Raw genomic sequence first — 20,761 nt, forward strand, 5'->3', positions numbered from 1 at the left:
ATATTATATCATACGCGGAGCTTCCAGCGATCCCATAATTCTGAAATTATCCTATAAAGTCCTATAATTTTATTTTTATCCTGTATTTCATATGTTTCACAGTTTCAGCATAGTCGGTTAAAACTCGAATTAAAATTTTTAAAAGATTTATACACCAACAAGAAATATTTAATTTGTCATTTTTATAGTGAAAATTTAAATCATGAAGCAGATTCGAAAAAAATTATATATTTTTTTCTCTGATTTGTCTTACATTGTCAAGACTCCTTTTAAAAAATCACTATAAAATCTGATTATTTCCTCCATTAATAATTATCCTATAATATTTAAATTGATATTCTTTAACTATCCTATAAGTTAAAATTTTTTATCTTTAAACAATCCTATAATTTTAAAATTTTTATCCTATAACTATCCTATAATTTTTAAAGTTTTAACCTATCACTATCCTATAATTTTTAAGTTTTTATCTTTAAACAATCCTATAATTTTTAAATTTTTATCTTTAAACAATCCTATATTTTTTAAATTTTTATCCTTTAACTATCCTATAATTTTTAAAGTTTTATCCTATCACTATCCTATAATTTGAAATTTTTTATCTTTAAACAATCCTTTTTATCTTTTAATTATCCTATAATTTTTAAAGTTTTATCCTATCACTCCTATAATTTGAAAATTTTTATCTTTAAACAATCCTATAATTTTGAAATTTTTATCTTTTAATTATCCTATAATTTTTAAAGTTTTATCCTATCACTATCCTATAATTTTAAAATTTTTATCTTTAAACAATCCTATAATTTTGAAATATTTATCTTTTAATTATCCTATAATTTTTTAAGTTTTATCCTATCACTATCCTATAATTTTGAAATTTTTATCCTATAATTCCTATATTTTTTTAGCACTATTGACTGGGAGCCCTGCATACGTCATAGAATATCGTTGATTAATTTAGCCCAAACGTTCAAAATGTAGATATTAATTTCGATTTTGTTAAATGAAGAGATGTTTGATTAGATCGTTCGCTCTTAATTTCGTAGAACCTGTTTCTCATGATATTATAAATCTCTCGCACCGCGAGCCTTTCGCTAAAATTTAATAATTCAAGAGCTCTTATCGTCGGTCGGAATCCCTTTCCTCAAAAATGGATGACTTTATAAAAGTAATAATCTACGCTCAAATGCAAATCTAGCTCCTTCATCTCTCGCTCTGTCTTGGGAGCCCCCCTCCCCCCCTCTCTCTCTGGCCAAAGTTTGAACGCCAGATTCGTCGCGTGCTCCGACTCAATTCTTCAAATTGGCTCTCTCCGCCATAAAAGGCGATATAAAAATGGTTGAAGTTGGCTTCTCCTTTGGATGGCTATTGCCCGGAAGTTGACCATACAGTAGAGTTATAATCGTAAAGGGTCTGAATTTACCGTACCGCCGCTTTTAACTGAACTGTAGCTAAGGCTGGTAAAATCCGAGGCGAACAAACCAGACCGAGGTCCCTGAAATTCTCTCTCTATCGTTCTTGTTTGAAGAAACGGCGAAGGGCGGATGCCCTCTCTAAGTATTTCGTAATGGGGAGGGCGAATGACACAGACCCTAAAGTAGGTATATAAATAATTACTCTTTTTACAATTAAAAAGTAATTGTTTTTTTTTCTTTCGCCCGGGACAGCTGTCTCTGAGAATAAATGGAGATTCTCTCTTTGCAACCCGCGTGCTGTGGGGATTCTTGCCCTTTGGGTTACTGCTCGACCCGTTTTACCGAGTGTAATTTATGGTACTTCGAGCTGAGCTTTTTTTTTCTCTCGAGTGGAATGTTCTTTAACCTATAGAGAGAGCGATTAGCATTAGTTCGAAGAAACGTGTCCCTATCATAGGTCAATTCGAGACCGAGCTTGAACCCATTTCATGATTCACATTACTTGGAGCTTGAGCCAGAGCCCGTATTAAAAATTAACGTACTAAGAGCTCAAACTTGAGCTCGACATAATAATTGAGTTCGAGATCGAGAATGATTTTGTTAGTTTTCATATCTGAGGTGAGCCCGAGCCCGAGACCGATTTGAATACTGTTTTCGTATCTGTGGATGAGCTCAATCTCCTTCCAATTCGCGAAATTGTTTAGCCCTAAGCCCACGTTCGAAATTTATTTTGGCAAAAAAAGCGCTAGAAGTTAGCGCCGTCTGGATTCCCGGGCTTAGGACTGCTTGAGCGCCTCCGACTGTCTTCCAGGTGTGCTCGCAAACACTAATTGGGCTATTTGATAAATAAATTGTGAGACGAAACATCGAGCTCGAGCTTGAGCCTTAAGTAGTTACAAAACATAGTGAGACCGAGCTCGAGGCCACCATTTTATTTTAAGTAACTATAGTGAGCCTAAGCCCGAGATCACATGTCGAATTGTAATTGTTGCGAGCCCGAGAACGAGACCACCCGTCGATTTGTAAATATGGTGAGCGTGAGTCCGAGACAGTTTGTAGGTTTTAAAATCGACTGAGCTCGAAATCTCACATCGGCGGGGAAATTTGGATTGCGAGCTCGAGCCCGAGACACGTCCAATAATTGGTGAGACCAAGGTGTGCCCGAGACCAACCGTAAGCTCATATACGAATTCAGTGAAGTGAGCTCCAGCCCAGCTCTTGGGCGTTGACCTTATGGTTCCTATCAGAGGTGGGCAAAAACCAAATTTCCGCACTCGCGCTCTTCTCCTTTAGCGGGAGAGCTGGAGCCCGCGCTCGTGCTCTTCTCCTTTAGCGGGAGAGCTGGAGCCCGCGCTCGTGCTCTTCTCCTTTAGCGGGAGAGCTGGAGCCCGCGCTCGTGCTCTTCTCCTTTAGCGGGAGAGCTGGAGCCCGCGCTCGTGCTCTTCTCCTTTAGCGGGAGAGCTGGAGCCCGCGCTCGTGCTCTTCTCCTTTAGCGGGAGAGCTGGAGCCCGCGCTCGTGCTCTTCTCCTTTAGCGGGAGAGCTGGAGCCCGCGCTCGTGCTCTTCTCCTTTAGCGGGAGAGCTGGAGCCCGCGCTCGTGCTCTTCTCCTTTAGCGGGAGAGCTGGAGCCCGCGCTCGTGCTCTTCTCCTTTAGCGGGAGAGCTGGAGCCCGCGCTCGTGCTCTTCTCCTTTAGCGGGAGAGCTGGAGCCCGCGCTCGTGCTCTTCTCCTTAAGAGGGAGAGCTAGAGTATATATATACATATATACATATATAGATATAACTGTATATGACGTGTTTTGGAAACCGTACAAAGTCAAAACCGTTTAACCGTATAACGTGGAACTAAATCTCTGTACTTCTGTTTTTATCTTGTTCGACCGAATGTATTATAGACCTGGGCTATAAATATAAATCACTCTGGAATTACATCTCTTCGTGTAACGCAACATTTTTGATTCCTTATAAGTGTACGAACGCCGAAGATATTTCGTTCGAATCTAGCCGATATTTCTATTTATATTTTTATTAAATGCATTTTTTTTTAATCTGAAATGAAACTAAACGGAAATATACAAGATATAAAGAATGTTTTCGGGCATTCCCGTCACAAATATTCAATCACGTATCCAATAAAATTTGCCTCTATAAATTCCTTTTAAATCAAAAATTCTTTAAATGATTGTTTTTTTTATATATATATTAAAAATCACTCAATTTTTTTTATCAATCTTTTCTTAGAAAGGGTTACTTCTTGTAACGGAATTTATTATTATGCCCTTAAATCCGTTGCATCTTGGGTAGATATACAGGGTGTTTCAAAAGGTTATGCAAAAATTTTAAGGAGTTGTAGGGGGTGAGTTGAGAAGTATGCCTGTTTTTTTTCCCCATTTTCCTACGATGAGTTAAAAGAGCGCCAGAGAGCTTCAAAGTGTGGCCTATTAGCCCCTGGAAGTAGGCTGCAACAAACGCAAAACCAAGCAACAGGGAAACGCGAACATTAAGGTTTGGGTTCGCGTGATAGGTAAAAAAGGGACTTTGTAAGCAAATCGAGGTAAAAAGTAAACTTAAACAGTATTTAAAGTCGAGATGGACCGCGATTTCTCACCACTTTCAAGAAGAACTGGCGGATATTCATTTGTTTTTGTTATTTATCTCAATTCCCACACATTCACAAATTCATCGTACCCCTGAAATCGCATTTCCCTGCTACGTGGTTTTGCGCTTGTTGCGGCCTACGTCCAGGGACTAGTAGGCCACACTCTCTAGCGCTCTTTTAACTCGTCGTAGGAAAATGGGGGGAAAAAACTGGCATACTTCTCAACTCACCCCCTACAACTCCTTAAAAATTTTGCATAACCTTTTGTAACACCCTGTATATATACATATATATATACATGACTTGATTAAAATATCTTGGGCTTAGTAATAAGGTCAAATATAAAAGAAATTGGTGGCAGTTCATGAGTAATATTAATTTCCGGTCATATTTTCCGTTTACATTAAACGCGAACATTAAATTTGGGTTCATGTGATAGGTCAAAAAGGACTTTGTAAACAAATAGAGGTAACCAGCGTAAAAAAGCTAACTGAAACAGTATTTAAAGTCGTGATGAACCGCGATTTCTCATCACTTTCAAACTATACAACAATGGAGTTCACTTCGGAAGAACTGGCGGATATTAAAAATAATTAAAAATTTTTGATCAATCTTTTCTTAAAAAAGGTTACTTCTTGTAACGTAATTTATTCTCGCCCATCAACGTGCCCTTAAATCCGTGGCATCTTGGGTAGATATAATAGGCCTCGCGAAATGTTTACGACGGAACACGAAATTGATCGAATTCTGGTCTCCCTCTCTATTTCGTGCATTACGCTCCTAATAGGTTTAAAGAGGGAAGGAACCGAGTAGGGGAAGGATGGAGAGATACAGCGGGGAAGGATACATTAAGGGTTTCAGCCACGCACGCCGGAACCCGAGCCCGCTGTATCGGCCGTGGAATTCCCCATATTCCTTCCTTAAATTTTTTGACAAAACTCTTTTATAAGGGTAGCAGCGAGACCGTAGCTGGGGGAGACCCCGGCGCAGTGACGCGTAAGACATTTTGATCTTCCACCAGCAAAATTTCGAAGTCTCCGCGCTCTTCGACAGAGTTGCGCTTTTGATATTCCTGTACAGGGTCCTCCTCCCTTTCTTATATAAATATATTTGTTCCGAGTGCAGCGAGGGGGGGGGGGTGCCCATCGACGAGGAAGAAGCGGGGGGGGGGGGGGTACGTCATTGGGGAAGTTCCAGTCCCAGCGTACGGCTCACTTTTATAGTTTTCCATATCCCCTAAAAATAAAGAAAGACTGGTGGCGTGGGTGGACGCACGATGGCGGAGACTGGTGGCGCGGGTGGATGGGTGTTGGCGTATTACGCCCTCTTCGACGGCCTTTTGGACCACGCAACCCCTCCGAAACGACCCCGACTTGGCACTCCCGCGTAAGATAACGTTCGGTCAATTCGTCCTTTAAGGCGTAGTGTTAGCTGAGTTACTTTTCGAAGGAACAAGGTCTTTATATAAATTTCTCTCCACTATTTCTCCATAGCCTTAGGAATTGGGTATATAGAATACAACGTCACTGACAAATCGTCTTTCTTATCCGAAGTCACCCCGTGTTCCATCCAATAGCGGCTCCTCATCCCGCTCCTCTCACCTCGCCACGCTCGCCCCATCTGAAAGTCTGCCCAACGCTCCCCCCCGTTGATGAATGGTGGTTTTCTCCGTTAAACACGGCCCGTCATCGTGCCTACCCCGTATTTTACCTGTCCCGGCCATATTTCCCCGCGCGACAGACTATGGTCGCGGCTATACGAGCCGATACCCTCGAGGCGACCCTACCGATATACCGTTGGTGTTTTTGGCTTATGTTTACATCTTTCCTTCTAGAGCTATAGGATCGAGAACTGGTCTATATAGTCGTGGGAGGATATTCCTTTCTCTAAGTTAACGGCGTCACCCCCCGAAGCTATAAGCCCGTAATACGTTTAGAGGGCCTTGCCAATAAATTTAGATTAGGGATGGGATTATTCGCTCTCTCGCCTTGTATCCACGCTTTTGTCTCGAAACTCCTTCCGTTATTGTTTTCCCGGAATCTCCCTCCCCCCTTTCCCCCCTCTCTCCATTCATTAAATCGATATATTCAACTAGCTACAATGTCACGACTTCCGATGATTCTCGAACCGAACAACCCTTTTCGGATCTACGAATATATCACCCGCAGCCCGCACCCCGCACCCCGCACCCCGCACCCTACGCGCGGAGTTCCGAGTACAATATCCCGTAAACAGGCTTAAACCTCTCGAGGTTACTGGCTTAACCGTTAAGCTAGCGAGTCGCGTGGTTGCGACGCGCTAGGAACGGAAGACGAATTAATAGGCGTAATTTTGTTTCCGCTTAACGTGGATAACCTAATGGGGTTAACGTTTCCCCTCTTTTTACGGGCTCATATTTAATATATTTCCCCAAGTCCGTAAGTCTACGAAGATACCGGAAAGTCACGCGCTGACGTAATCCAAGGCGGGGTGGAAATGGATCCTCTTAGGTTTATGGTAACGAAACGGCAGTTTGACTGACTGTTCAACCAATAGTGTAAAGAGACGATGAAGGAATAAAAAATATATATAAATAAAAGGAATGAACACTGATAAAAAGTTGTAGCTTTTCGGGAAGTCTTTAGAATCGATTTTTTTCTTCTTCTATCTCTTCGTTCCTTTTTTTGGCGGCGGAGGGGGGGGGGGGGGTGTAGTTTTCTTGGAGGAAGCGAGGGCTCCCCTGGCTTTCCTCTTTGACATAATATGCTTTTGGCCAGGCTAAGTCACGTAGCTTTGGGCCGAGAACCGTCCATCAAATATCCAGCGCTCTGTCTCAGATCAGCCAAATGGAAAAAATGAAAAGAACGAAGAAATAGCCCATAGGGGTACTCGCTGCGAGAAAAGACTGAAAAACTTTACGCTCACTTTCCGTACAGTAGTCGAGATATGAAAGTAATTTATTTGACAGTTTAGGCAAAGGACGACGTAGGGTTTCAGTTTGCGCCCGAGACGTTAGTTTCGCTTTTCTCGAAGAAAAGTTTCTTTAGCTCCTTTGCCCGGCAAAAGTGATTTTTAATAGCGTTTTGTTCGAGATGCAATCGATAGATGGCGTTACGCGATAACGACTGTTGAATTTTTCCGTATCAGACACCTCGCTCGCTCCCCGAAGGTTATCGCTTTATTCCCCGTTGAAAAAAACACATTCTAGATGGAGCTATATGCGGAAAATCTCGTAAAGGCGAATATATATATCACGGCGGGTTGAAAAGGGTTAAATCGTTCGGGGAGATATTAAGAAAGCCGCCGCCGCCGTTTCGGATTTTTCCCTCTTACTTCTGGCTGCGATGTATTTTTTGCAGGATTTCCCCTTTGGAGCTCTCTCTTTAGCTGGCCATAACGGTTGAAAGATGGTTGTCTCGGATTCGCCTTCTTCCCCTCCTTTCTTAGAACGCTGTTAGATTTGAAAATAACGAGCGTTGTTGAAAGCTTGTGGAACTTTTTTTTTCTTTCAAAAATTTAGAAGGAGGAGGTATTTTGATTGAAATTTAACGAAATCACTTTTTACTTACCTCGGAAGCGTTTTCAGTTTAACCTACACAATTTTCAGTTTCGTGGCAAACGTATGAAATGGCCCTAAATGCGTAATTTTAGTGTTTTTAATTTAGCTCCCTCCCATTAGCGTGTACAGGGTTCATATACAGACGAGAAAACCCGGAATTATCAGGGAATTAGAAGGTCGATAGAAACGGCAGGAAAAAATTCCAATTTGTATTGATAAAAATCTAGAGACGAGTCGGGCCCACTTTTTTTTTCGGACCGACGCGACCCGACCCGAAAAACGTAAAAATAAATTTTGCCCGATCCGACCCGACCCGAAATAATTAAAATAAAATTTTGCCCGACCCGACCCGACCAGAAATTTTTAAAATTAAATTTTGCCCGACCCGACCCGTAAAAAATGAAAATAATTTTTGCCCGACCCGACCCCGATAAATTAAAAAATCGATTTTGCCCGGCCCGGCCTGGAAACCCCACAAGACCCGAAAACCAGATAATTCCCGAAAACCCGACCCGACCCGGAAACCCGATAAGACCCGTAGCACCGCCGCAACCCATAGCATGAAGCTTTTTTTATTTTATTATATAGTGTAGATTTATATATGCAATACAAAATATAACAAGAGGCATTTATTTATTTAAACAATTTTTGTGAAGAACAGTTAGTTGCGAAAGAGTTGAACCTTTTAATCTAGAATTTAACGCGGTGAAATCGAAAGTAAAACCAAAACGAAGCGTAAGAGAAGTTTAGGCGAATCGGACGACTGAGACGACCTTGAAATAGACGCTAGTCGCGCTGCTCGCAGAACTCATTACGTCTATCTCTCTCCCACCCCCTCTTTCTTCCTCTAGCTCTCTTCGTACAACACCCGAAGGGCCGCAACATTTCACACGACCTATGCAGTACGCAGTCGCGGGTAAGGGTCGGCTTGGGCCGGGCCTTTTTTTTAGAAGCCCGGCCCTTTTGAAAATTGGCCCGGCCCGACCCGGTCCATTTAATTTTAAAATATAAAAAAACCGGCCCGACCCGGACCCGATTGAAAATTAGCCCGACCCGACCCGTAAAAATTAAAATTTATTTCTGATTAAAATTAGGGAAATTCCAATTTGTGTTGATAAAAATTAAGGAAATTAATTTGTTTTGATAAAAAATTAAGGAAATATAAATTTGTTTTGATAAAAATTAGGGAAATTCCAATTTTTGGATAAAAAATAAGGAATTTACAATTTGTTTTGATAAAAATTAAGGAAATTTCAATTTTTGATAAAAATATGCAAGTTCCAATTTGTTTTGATTAAAATTATGCAAATTCCAATTTGTTTTGATTAAAATTATGCAAATTCCAATTTGTTTTGATTAAAATTATGAAAATTCCAATTTGTTTTGATAAAAAATTAGGGAAATTCCAATTTTTTTTAATAAAAATTAAGGAAATTCCAATTTGTTTTGATAAAAATTAAGGAAATTGCCATTTTTGATAAAAAATATGCAAGTTCCAATTTGTTTTGATTAAAATTATGCAAATTCCAATTTGTTTTGATTAAAATTATGCAAATTCCAATTTGTTTTGATAAAAATTATGCAAATTCCAATTTGTTTTGATTAAAATTATGCAAATTCCAATTTGTTTTGATTAAAATTATGCAAATTCCAATTTGTTTTGATTAAAATTATGCAAATTCCAATTTGTTTTGATTAAAATTATGCAAACTCCAATTTGTTTTGATTAAAATTATGCAAATTCCAATTTGTTTTGATTAAAATTATGCAAATTCCAATTTGTTTTGATTAAAATTATGCAAATTCCAATTTGTTTTGATTAAAATTATGCAAATTCCAATTTGTTTTGATTAAAATTATGCAAATTCCAATTTGTTTTGATTAAAATTATGCAAATTCCAATTTGTTTTGATTAAAATTATGCAAATTCCAATTTGTTTTGATTAAAATTATGCAAATTCCAATTTGTTTTGATTAAAATTATGCAAATTCCAATTTGTTTTGATTAAAATTATGCAAATTCCAATTTGTTTTGATTAAAATTATGCAAATTCCAATTTGTTTTGATTAAAATTATGCAAATTCCAATTTGTTTTGATTAAAATTATGCAAATTCCAATTTGTTTTGATTAAAATTATGCAAATTCCAATTTGTTTTGATTAAAATTATGCAAATTCCAATTTGTTTTGATTAAAATTATGCAAATTCCAATTTGTTTTGATTAAAATTATGCAAATTCCAATTTGTTTTGATTAAAATTATGCAAATTCCAATTTGTTTTGATTAAAATTATGCAAATTCCAATTTGTTTTGATTAAAATTATGCAAATTTATGAGGGTTCATAGTTTGCCTTAAAGAATACAAATTTACATCAATAAGGTTTTTCTTATTAAAGATAATACTTTATTAATGAGAAATAATTTTTGTTAATACGCAGGAATTTATACAATTAAAAGTTTCATTTAAACCAAGGAATACCTCTGAATTAGAAGTTTCATTTAAACCAAGGAATACTTCTGAATTAGAAGTTTCATTTAAACCAAGGAATACCTCTGCAGAGGTATTCCTTGGTTTAAATGAAACTTCTAATACTATTACTTTATTATTTCTCTTATGTATAATAATAATAATAATAATAATATGGAATATTAAATGTCAATCATAAATTGAGTAAGCCTTTACCTCTTAATGAAAAGTTTGGTTAGGTTAGCAATGACACTATAAGTAAGTGTTTGCGACCTAATAAGAAAAATCCTAGTTATTGTGGGTTTTATCTTAAAATAGAGGGTGCCCTTGTACCTGAAAAAACCTGAAAATATCAGGATAATAGATTTTCCAATAGTTGTCTAAACCCTGGCATATTAATTTAATATATTTAATAATTGAAACTGACAAATTGATGAAATGTCGCCTTCAAAAGGTTGACATTTTTTCTCCAAGTACACACGAAATTCGGGATCATCCATCTTGTTTCGGCGCGTTTCAAACGAGGTCAATTTTTGCAAATGGGAAGAGGGTCTATTATTTATCCTAATGATCTTAACTTGGAAATGAAGTCATTATGACGTCACGTGCAAATTAGCTCGTTGGATTAAGTCCGTTTTAAAAGGTGGGGGATATCTACGCGCCGCTAGGTGAAAAAAGAGCGCCCTCGTCGCCACCTCCGTTGATGGCGAGGAAGGCAGCTTGATAAGCCCTAATTACGTTTGAAAATTTTCAGCAGACGCGCCTTTTATTCGGAACGAACCGGTGCGACGACGGCCGACTGCGGCGCGTCGAGCGCTATTTAATGGGCCCGCGGATTACGGAAATGCAAATTATGACGCGCGGGACCCGAATTAACGCCAATTTGAAGGAAAGAAAATGAAGCTTCTTCTCCATCATCTCCTTTTCGACATCACCTTCCGGGCGTACTGCGCCTCCTCTCATAGTTTTAAATTTATTACGACGTTTAATGAATAGCGTAATTTTTGCCGGTAGAAGCGTAGCGAACACTTTTAAAACGTAATTGTCATTAGTGGCAGCTATTTTTAGATAATTATCGCTCTTAATTATTTGGAAGATTAACTAATTAAGCTAATTAGGTGTTACGAAGCTCGCTACATTTTGGCGTCCTTTTTCTCGGCGCGTTTTCGGTCATGTTTTCGTTTGTTTCTTCAGCCTCATTGACGCTATTGTTTTTCATTGTTTGGCCGAAAATGAGCATAAATTGGTTTTTATTATTTTTTTTCTATACGGTTATTATCACGGCGGAAAAAAAATGCTTTGCCCCTGGTAGCTGGTCGTAACGTATAGCACACGCGCAATGTACGTGGAACACTTCTACAGGACAATGGCCTATTTTTCACCTATTATTACAAAATTGATTTTTCAACCCTAGTTCATACCGGCAATTACCTTTTTAAATATAATTTATTTATTTATTTATTAATTAATTATACTTTTTTATGAAATATATTATATCATTATTAATTAATTGTACTATTTTATGAAATATATTATATTATTAATGAATTATACTATTTTATGAAATATGTTATATCATTATTAATTAATTTTACTATTTTATGATATATGTTATATCATTATTAATTAATTTTACTATTTTATGATATATGTTATATCATTATTAATTAATTTTACTATTTTATGAAATATGTTATGTCATTATTAATTAATTTTACTATTTTATGATATATGTTATATCATTATTAATTAATTATATTATTTTATGAAATATATTATAGGGCGTATAGATGGTAAAAGATGACGAATAAAATATCAATTTTTGGGTTCATTTCCCGAATAATTAGCGTAGAGAGGATAATTCTATCGACAAAAACGTGGGGCTCTCTTCATTTTCTTTGTTACGCTTCCCGCTTGGAATTTTTAAAAAGGGGAAAACGAAACGCAATCAACGAATTTAACGCGTTGAGGAGGGGAGTTTTGGGGAAACTCATTTCTCTAAGTGCGAAGTAGAAGTTTTTACGTCGCCGGTATATGTATTAATGTATATTATGATTTCGTTTCGCGTTCTTATAGCGATACATTATCCTCTTTGGTTGAAATGGCGTTGTTGCGGCTCTGATACGAGTGAACGTGCGGACTCTCTCCGCAACAGTGTCGACCGAGGAATTTCAAACTGCCAGAGAGATGAAACTCGTTTTATTCGACCCTACATTTCAATATACGCCCCGCAAACTCTACCCCTTTCGCGCCCTTGACTAAACCGTCACTTGGTACGAGGGTTTTGAACCGAAATTATTCTACGTCAATCGCTGTCTCCGCTCTCGCGTGAAAATTTAATCCTCGCGTCCCTCGATGCTATCTTTCCCGCTGAACCCCGTTTCTCTCCGCGGCCCTCCCCCTCTTTACCAGCACACTTGGCCCGGAATAATATAGAGGACGGTTGGGTTCGGTTCTGGAATAAAGATTTTTAAATCCTTCCGTTTTGAAATTCCAGGATGGTTCTCGTGGTCACTTGGAGACGCTGGCTGTCCGCTATGCCCACGAGCTTCGAACTCACTATCAAGACGTGCTCGAACGACTCGAGGAAGTGCGCAGGCGCAGAGTTGCCATCGACGTCGTTCCGGTGAGTCACCTCTCTTAAGTTATACGATTATACTAGTATATTTAATGGCGCTTGGTAACGGCAATCTATATAGTCTAAATTAATTTTTCTTTCATTTGGGCAAATATAGCTATAACGCCATTAAATTTTAATCCGTTAAAACGCATTATGACAAGAGCATTAGCCTTTTTTCCCTCCACCCACCGTATTGGTTTTCCCCTTCTCAACGCGCGTGGTCGAACTATCAAGTATAAACCGAATTCGTTCCATTCCATCAAATCTTTTCACTTTTCTTTTTTGAGCTGTTTGAGATTTTTTTAAAGTTTCTTTGGCGCGTGTATATAGTATATCATTTTATAAGGAGATAGGCTTTAGGCTGGGCGCGGGGGATAAAAAGGTCGAAACACGTCGCTCGTTTGCGCTTTTAGTTTCCAAGACGTGTAAAACGGGGGTCGAAACACCTCCCCTTTCGATGTAGTTTCACTGTCTGGCTTCCGCTACAAGCGGGGAAGTTTTAACACTAGAGGATAAAAGAGGGGGAGTACTTTCTCCTCGACTGATATACTAGAGTAGACGCTCACCGAACAGCGAAGCTAAGCCGGAGAGTGTCAGCCTGTACTTTGGTTTCGTTCCGAATTGCATCGGAATAGTCCCGCATAGACTTTACGCTCCTCAAACTCAGCCACGGCTAGAATTCTCTCCTATTCAATGTTCTCCCTTTTCTCTCTCCTTCTCTGGTTTTTTTGTACGAAGGGGTCGGGGTCGTGACCCTCCTTGTATCAGGGGAGCTTGGGCTGAAAAACCCCCGGGCTTTTTCCAATATAAACTTGGCAAGTGGTCTTGATTGTGTTCCTTTCTTCCCCACCCGAGCTTCCTTTTTTATACATTGGCCGGGTCTATATATACTGACGCGAAGGTGTCTTAGCCCCAAAAAATGTTCCGGGGTGCCATGTTTGGCGTTCGTACGTGTCAGACACTCTCCTCTTCGGCCGGCAGTGCAGGACGCGGGGGCCTTCCCTAAAAATTCCGTTCTCCGAAGGGATGGTCGGCCTCAACGCCAACCCTAAACCTATTATCCGACTACTAAGACTGACCTTATAATATTCCCCGACAAGGATTTTACTGAACAGACGCGCTCGTTGGGGATTTCACTCAAAAATTGGTGATGAAATCATGTTTTCGTATAAACTACAACAATACGTCATCGGTTTATTCTAAAGTGACAATCTCTATGAGGTTTTTTTTCGAAAAGGTTTTATGCATTTAGTTGTATATATCAAAATTCAAACCGTTAAAATTTAGGGAATTTTGCTATTTCATATAACTAAATATTACGAAAAGTGTTAATTTTGTTAATTAATGTAGAGTTGGAGATCAGTCCATATTTTATCGAAATGCTCTCGTGTTTTTGTTAGTTTTTGAAACAAAAATCGAATCTGATAATTTTTACACATTTTCAAAGCTAATAATTTTTAAAAAATTTCGAATCTGTTATTTATTTTTTATAAAATTCCTTATCGGATTTTTTTAAATTTTCGAAACTGATATTTTAAAAAAAAATTAGAATCTGTTATTTTGGTTAACAAATTATCGAATCTGATATTTTTTACAAATTTTAGAATCTGTTATTTTTTACAAATTTTAGAATCTGTTATTTTTTAACGAATTTTTGAATCTATTATTTTTTTTACAAATTTTCGAATCTGATAATATTTTAAAAATTTCGAATCTGATAATATTTTAAAAATTTCGAATCTGATAATTTAAAAAATCCGTAGTTAATAATTAAAAAAATCCGTAGTTAATAATTAAAAAAAAATCGTATTTAATAATTAAAAAAAAAACCGTATCTGATAATTTAAAAAAAATTCGGATCTGATAAATTTAAATACGCAGTCTCCTATACCGACTTTCAAAATGTGTAATAATTTGAATCAAGACTAAGGATTACTTACTTACATATTTCTTAAGTAACCGGCATAAACTGTTCAATATACAATAGACGAATAAGGCAGCACATCGATAAACGTTTTCTTTTCTTTATGATTTTGTTTCTTTTTTATTTTTGGTTTTCGTTCATTTTTGCGTCAACAGGTCCAAGAGGCTTATTGCAGTATTAAACCTGCGGGTACTCTATACAAACCTGGGAAATATTCTGTAAGTTGCAGCGGATTCCCCTTCGTTTTATAACGTTTATATACATATATTTATTCTTTTTTCCCGATCTTTTTGCTTTACGTCTTTCTACTCCCCGATTTCCTTTTCTTTTATTTGATGATCCTTTCCGCGCGTTAACGGCCACGTAAATCGTTCCCGACTAAAAAAATCTCTCTTTTTTTGTTTCTCTCTGGGCGTGACCAGCCTTCGAGTTGCCTGAGTGACCAGGAGGAAGAAACTATCTACGACAACAATTACCGCGCCGCCATCTACTGGGCGACTGCCAACACCACCAATAACTGCAAATCAACTCCGGTTGCTTCGTCTCCCCTTACGCAAAGGTAAATAATCCCTTCCGCTCTCTCTCTCTTCTTCCTTTTTCTCTAACTCGTAAAAAGCCGGAGGATGATTATGGGCTACTGTCTTTCCGCTCGCCTGGTTTCGGACGAGGGTGGCTCGCCCTTCGTTGCAAATGAATTAGTAAGCCGAACGTACTTCCCCACCAGCCGTACAACGTACTTAGAGTCGCCGATATTCTGCATATACTGGGTGTCCACTAAAAAACGAAAAATGATAAATAACTGAATCTCTATAGAACATTCCTCTTGCAGGGGGACATTGACTAGATTAAATTGGAATGACCTTGAAGACACCCGTTGGGTTTACGGATTTGGTTCCATATTACAGGGTTCGTACACGACCTGGAAAAGTTAGGGAAAAAATGATTCCATAAGGTCAGGGAAAAGTCAAGGAATTCGAAAATGGTACTAAAAAGTAAGGGAATTTTAAAATGATTCCAAAAAAATCAGGCTAATAAATTTTTTAAAGAAAATATTTTTCAATATTTTTACCTTAAACCATTCATTAATTCTACAAAAATGGTCAGGGAAAATTTGGCAATTTGGTCAGGGAAAACCTGGAAATGTCAGGGAATTTAATTCCGGATATTTTGTACGAACCCGGAATTAGAAAGTTGTTGCTCGCCATGTTATTAGTTCAAATAACTGACCAAATTTGACTAATTAGAAGCCGATAAATTGAACGTTAATTTAATTATTTAAAATAAATTTATTTGATTATTTTTTTATTCATTTTAGCCTTAAAAGGTTTTTACTGCCACAAACGAAACTTTTATAATCTAAATATTTTATTCCTTTAGGCTTAAAGGTTTTTAAAAGAACTTTGGAAAATTATTCTAAAACTTGTGGTCATGACAACCAATCTTACATAAATCAGGTTCAATTCATTAATCTTTAGTTTTTTGGCTTCTGATAGGTCCAATTTGGTCAAATCCGAGTTATTTGAACTAATAATATGGTGAGCAACAACTTTCTAATTGGAACCAAATCCGTAAACACAAAAGTTCTCGAGATATTTTCTGAATGACCTTGAAGACATGGTCGCAGGTCATTCAATTCCATAGAAATTTGAATTAATAAAAAAACGTTTTTTAGTTATTTATCTTAAAACAAAAATAACATAACCAAAATTGCACAATTAAAAATTCCATTCAAATGGAATTTTTAATTGTGCAATTGTGCTTATATTTTGTTTTTAATTTATATGCACAAGCGAGCAGGTAAGAATTTCATCATTTTTTAGTTATTTATAATTTTTCTCTTTTTAGTGGACAGTATACAGTAGAACTTTCGAAAATATTTACTTTTTATTTTATTAAAATTTATCGCGTAAGGTCATATTCGAGCCTCATTTACTCGCTCATTTCTGGTCTGTTTTCTGTTATTTTTTGGTTTACGTATCTCAAATAATACCTCGTTTCTCTAATGGAAGGAGGTTAAGCGATCCAACTAGGATATTAAACGTCTAGTGTGTCCTTTTCAAGCTCGCCAATTGGCAGTATTATAGACCGCCGTATCTCTGTCGAACGCTACTGCAGACGTCCCTGACTCCCTCCGTAATTCGGCTAGACGAACCGGGGCCGGAACTCGATCTCTCCGGGAAAATTGTAACGCCGCTCTCATTCATTAGTCGTCGATCTGTTCCCGCTCGCGCGACGTCTCCGCTCATAAATCTCATTAATTTATCACGAGCGCCGAGGACGAACCATCAGCGTGAAAAGTGCCCCGGCGAGTCTACGCCGAGCCACAAGGGGGAGCTATTTCCGCGTACATAACGCGACCCTCTTCTCCTAATTCTCGACGTAAAAGAGGACGTTGTGTTTTCCATTTGATCAACGAGTCGTACGATAGTAAGCCTAATTATCCAACAAAGCCCCCAATTTCGTTGTCCCTGGGCAAACGCGATCACCGCTGCCGGGATGACCCTTTTAAAATCCATCCAGGAATGGGAATTCGATGCCCCGACGGACTAAAAAGAGGTACCCCCGTTTCGAAGCTCGCTCTCTTCTCCGCCGCGTTGGCCGAAACGAAAAACCTGACATTTACTCGGGCTCGGCGGGGCTTTGTCCGGCGATAGGCGAGTCCATCCAATTTGGCCGCTGATTTCTTAATAGTCGGGGCTCTAATACTTACCTTTTCCCTTTCCCCACTCTCTATCTTATTCGTCTCGTGTTGGGGCTCCTACCAGTCCATTGTCGACGAATTAGATCGCCCTCGCGCCTTTTCTCTATTTCGCTTCTTATACGACTTTAAGTCGCCAGTTCGGGCCACGTCCAGCGCACGGTGAAGTCTGTCCCGTAATGAACTGTCCGCGTTCCATCGAAGTGGAAGATAGTTTCGTTGTCGGTCCAACTTATAGGTTGAGGGCGGGGGGCTTTCCTAATGGGGAAGAAAGGCCGGTTCTCGTCTGGGCAAAACTTCGTTTCCGAGCGAGCAGACGCGAATCGTGAAGGGCCCAAATAGGAGTTTCTCGAAGCTAACGAAGGGAAAAGAGCCGATTATTCAGCCTGTTTTCCCGAGACTCTCTTTTCTCTTTTGTTCTTTCTTCTCATTGAAGCCCATTTTGGCGTTGCCTTTTTGTTTAATTGCGGGACCATTCGCGAGATTTTTCCCCGAACGCCGCTCGTTTACGACCACTTTCTCCGCTTCTAGTCGTGTTTCGAGTCGACATCTCATCTCGAGATGAAAAAGAGGGGAGGCAATTTTTACCATCCCTCCGTTTATTTTTATACGAATGCCGGAACGGAATTTGCCGAGACGCTCTCTTTCGATAATATTCGTCCGAATTTGGCTACTTTCTCCCCCGCCCGCAAACCAAGCCTCGTTTCTTTCGACCATTGACTCGTCGGAATGGGATTTATTAATATATATATATATATCTCTCTCTCTATGTGAAAATTTTCGAATTATTCGTTTCGTTGGTCCGCCTCTTCTTCGCTTAAAGCCTCCGGTTCTTTAATAATTACCGAAGGGACTGTAATTCTCAGTGTCGCTCATTCCTCGGGTTTATATTCACATTTCGGACTGTATAGGATCATTTTAAGACGACAACGCCTTCTAGACGCGGATTTTTCGATAACGTGATTTATTAAGTCGTTGGATTTTTCTCACTATAAAAGCGTGTGAAGTTCTTGTTGTTGCGATGTAACGAACTATATTTCGTTTAGTTTGAATAGCGTATAAATCGAAACTAAAATGGAACGGCCAAGCTTTTCCAAATATGGCCTTATTTCCGTATCAAAAGATTAACAAGACGTTCAATATACTAACACGTACCTTTTTTTGTCTTGAAAAAATAGCTTTTGGCCCAAAAAGTTGAAACGAAAAATAACGCCAGGTGTTTGTGTTTGAATTTTCGCCGCCATCTTAGGGGCTGCCGCCAGCGCCCCTAACCCCGTATGAGCGATTTGCGAACTATCCTAACTTTTACGTATTAATTATTCCTAGAGAATCGCTGAATGCGTTTTATTGAAGTGTATATATCTTTAGTTCGACATGAAACGTTTTCAAGCGTGTGTTTCGTATTTGGGTGGAAAAATTGTTTGATGCAATTTGATTCTTTGAAGAATGGAAATTTTCTTACGATTTGGGTCCGGTAATACGTTTCTGTCCAAGGTTTAATTTAAAGTTATTTTATAGTATATTCCACTATCCCTAACCGTTAATTATTACTTTAAACTATTAACCCTCTGTTTTTGACAATCTCGCTTTATTATGTCGTAAATTACGAAATAGCGTCCAAAACAGACGGGGAAACTCGAGATAGTAAGACGTAGGTAGCCCCATCTGGTTTTTATTTGAGGAAAAGGGTTACCGCCTAACAAATTAAATTGAAATGTTTATACTTTGGACCATAAGATGGGTGGACTGACATTCTACGGTGATTTTTTTCGTAACTTTCTCGGTTTTTTCTCGCCCTCTGCCCAGTTAAGGCTTATATTACCCGGCCATAGTTTATTAGAGAAACGCCTTATAGGTTTGCGCGTTTTTTCTTCCGTATTTTATGACATCGCGCGTCCGAGTCTCAGCTGGGGCGTAAAAGGATTCGCGGTAAATAGTTTTTACGCTTTAAGAGGCGAGCCTTGTCGCTATGATGTGATCCGCGGAAGCACGTTCCTAATTTACGATTTCTCCTTCTCTTTTCGGACGAGTATTTTATTTTCCAAAGAGATAAATGGAGAGCTTCTTTTCAGCCCAGTACGCGACGACGTTTTCCACATATTTACGCTTTAGAAATACCTTTAAAGAAACTTTCCAACCAAATATAATATAACTACGTACCCTAGATTCGAAATCAAGCTCCTTGCACGTAAACGCAGGCTCTTACTGAGTTCCCGGCGGAAGTCGGAAAAAACTACCTCCATGGAGCTGGCAGGGCTACCATGTGAAAATTGCGCCGTGGTTTTTGACTTGCGGTTTTCAAGATACCAGATATTTTTGAGTTATATTGTTTTAAAACAATAATGGATCATACCTGTAGCTCTAAAAATGTTTCTAAACTAAAGGTGAGTAATATAATCTTGGGTTATCTATTGAAATTCCTTATTTCTCACCCTGCTATTGAACCCGATTTTTCCGACTTCCGGCGCGAACTCAGTAAAAGCCTCACGAGAGAAACGCCGTGATTTCGAACCTAGGGTATGTAGTTATATTATCTTTGTTCCAACTAAATAAAAACTAATATCAAAATCTCTATTTGCGTGGTACCATAAGTAACGCAAGTACAATAAGTATGACAATAGGCGCTTCAATAAAACCAGATGTAAATGAACTGAAGTTACTCCCCATGTTGGAGGCCTTTGCCTTATGAAGTTACATTTGACCTCGAATTTGAAATTTTGCGCGCTCCTATAAGCCGAAAAAAGAACGTTTTGTTTTTATGAAACCATTTTTTATACATAGAAATAGCTATACCAACAATTCCCAAATTCAATTTATCACGTCAAAAGACGGGGTTGGAAATTATCTTTTATTTGACTCGATTTTTTCATCATTTTCATAAGGAAAACGCCCTCCGATTCTGAGCGCTATTTTGATAACTTCGGTTCATTTACTTCTGATAAAACATCTTCAAGGAAATTGCCAAGAAGTAATATTTCCGAGAACCAGGACCCGCAAGTTACCTTGTATATAGTGCTTGTTCAGAGTTGTGTCTAAATTTGAAACACATTACTACCAAGGATGATAATATACTACTCGGTTCGATTGAGAGTTCAAGTCGGAGCTGGGCCGTGAGTGTTAGTGTTGAAAAATTAGTATTAAAACCGTATGAAGTGTCATACTTATTTTGGTTACGTTACTTATGAGTAAAGTGAATAATTTAGCTTTAAAAGGGCTCCCACCAGGTCCCTAGAATACCGAATAGTGCCTATTTTTCTTCAAGGTTTCTAATTAGCTACCCTAAAATCGAGATTTGGTCCCTAAGCTAACGTAACTTATTTTCATGAAATCCATGGAATCTTAAAATATGTTTATACATCTATTCAAAGACTGTTTACCAAATAATCAAAGCTGAGGATTAATGATAAAATAGTTCGAACATAGTACAAAAATTTGGAAACATTATTAAATCCTAAGACAGAGTTTTGGAATAAGACGGCTAAGGGGAAAGAATACAGTAAAA

General features: G+C 38.3%; 1 protein-coding gene across 4 annotated transcripts in view; it reads left to right on the forward strand.

Annotated features, from left to right (window-relative positions):
* Window positions 1-20,761, forward strand: part of LOC149932731 (SAM and SH3 domain-containing protein 1-like) — a 145,423-nt gene that overhangs the window by 68,058 nt on the left and 56,604 nt on the right. For 2 of the 4 annotated variants that reach the window (XM_090156764.1, XM_090156766.1), the window contains exons 2-4: window positions 12,515-12,643; window positions 14,717-14,779; window positions 14,984-15,120. In XM_090156764.1, coding sequence (XP_090012890.1) covers window positions 12,515-12,643; window positions 14,717-14,779; window positions 14,984-15,120 — 329 coding nt within the window. The remainder of the gene's footprint in view (window positions 1-12,514; window positions 12,644-14,716; window positions 14,780-14,983; window positions 15,121-20,761) is intronic. The other 2 variants (XM_090156765.1, XM_090156767.1) reach the window with 2 other exon arrangements.

This window comes from Leiobunum rupestre, chromosome 8, assembly GCF_980474605.1.
Source record: "Leiobunum rupestre chromosome 8, qqLeiRupe1.1.hap1, whole genome shotgun sequence".
Lineage (NCBI taxonomy): Eukaryota > Metazoa > Arthropoda > Arachnida > Opiliones > Sclerosomatidae > Leiobunum > Leiobunum rupestre.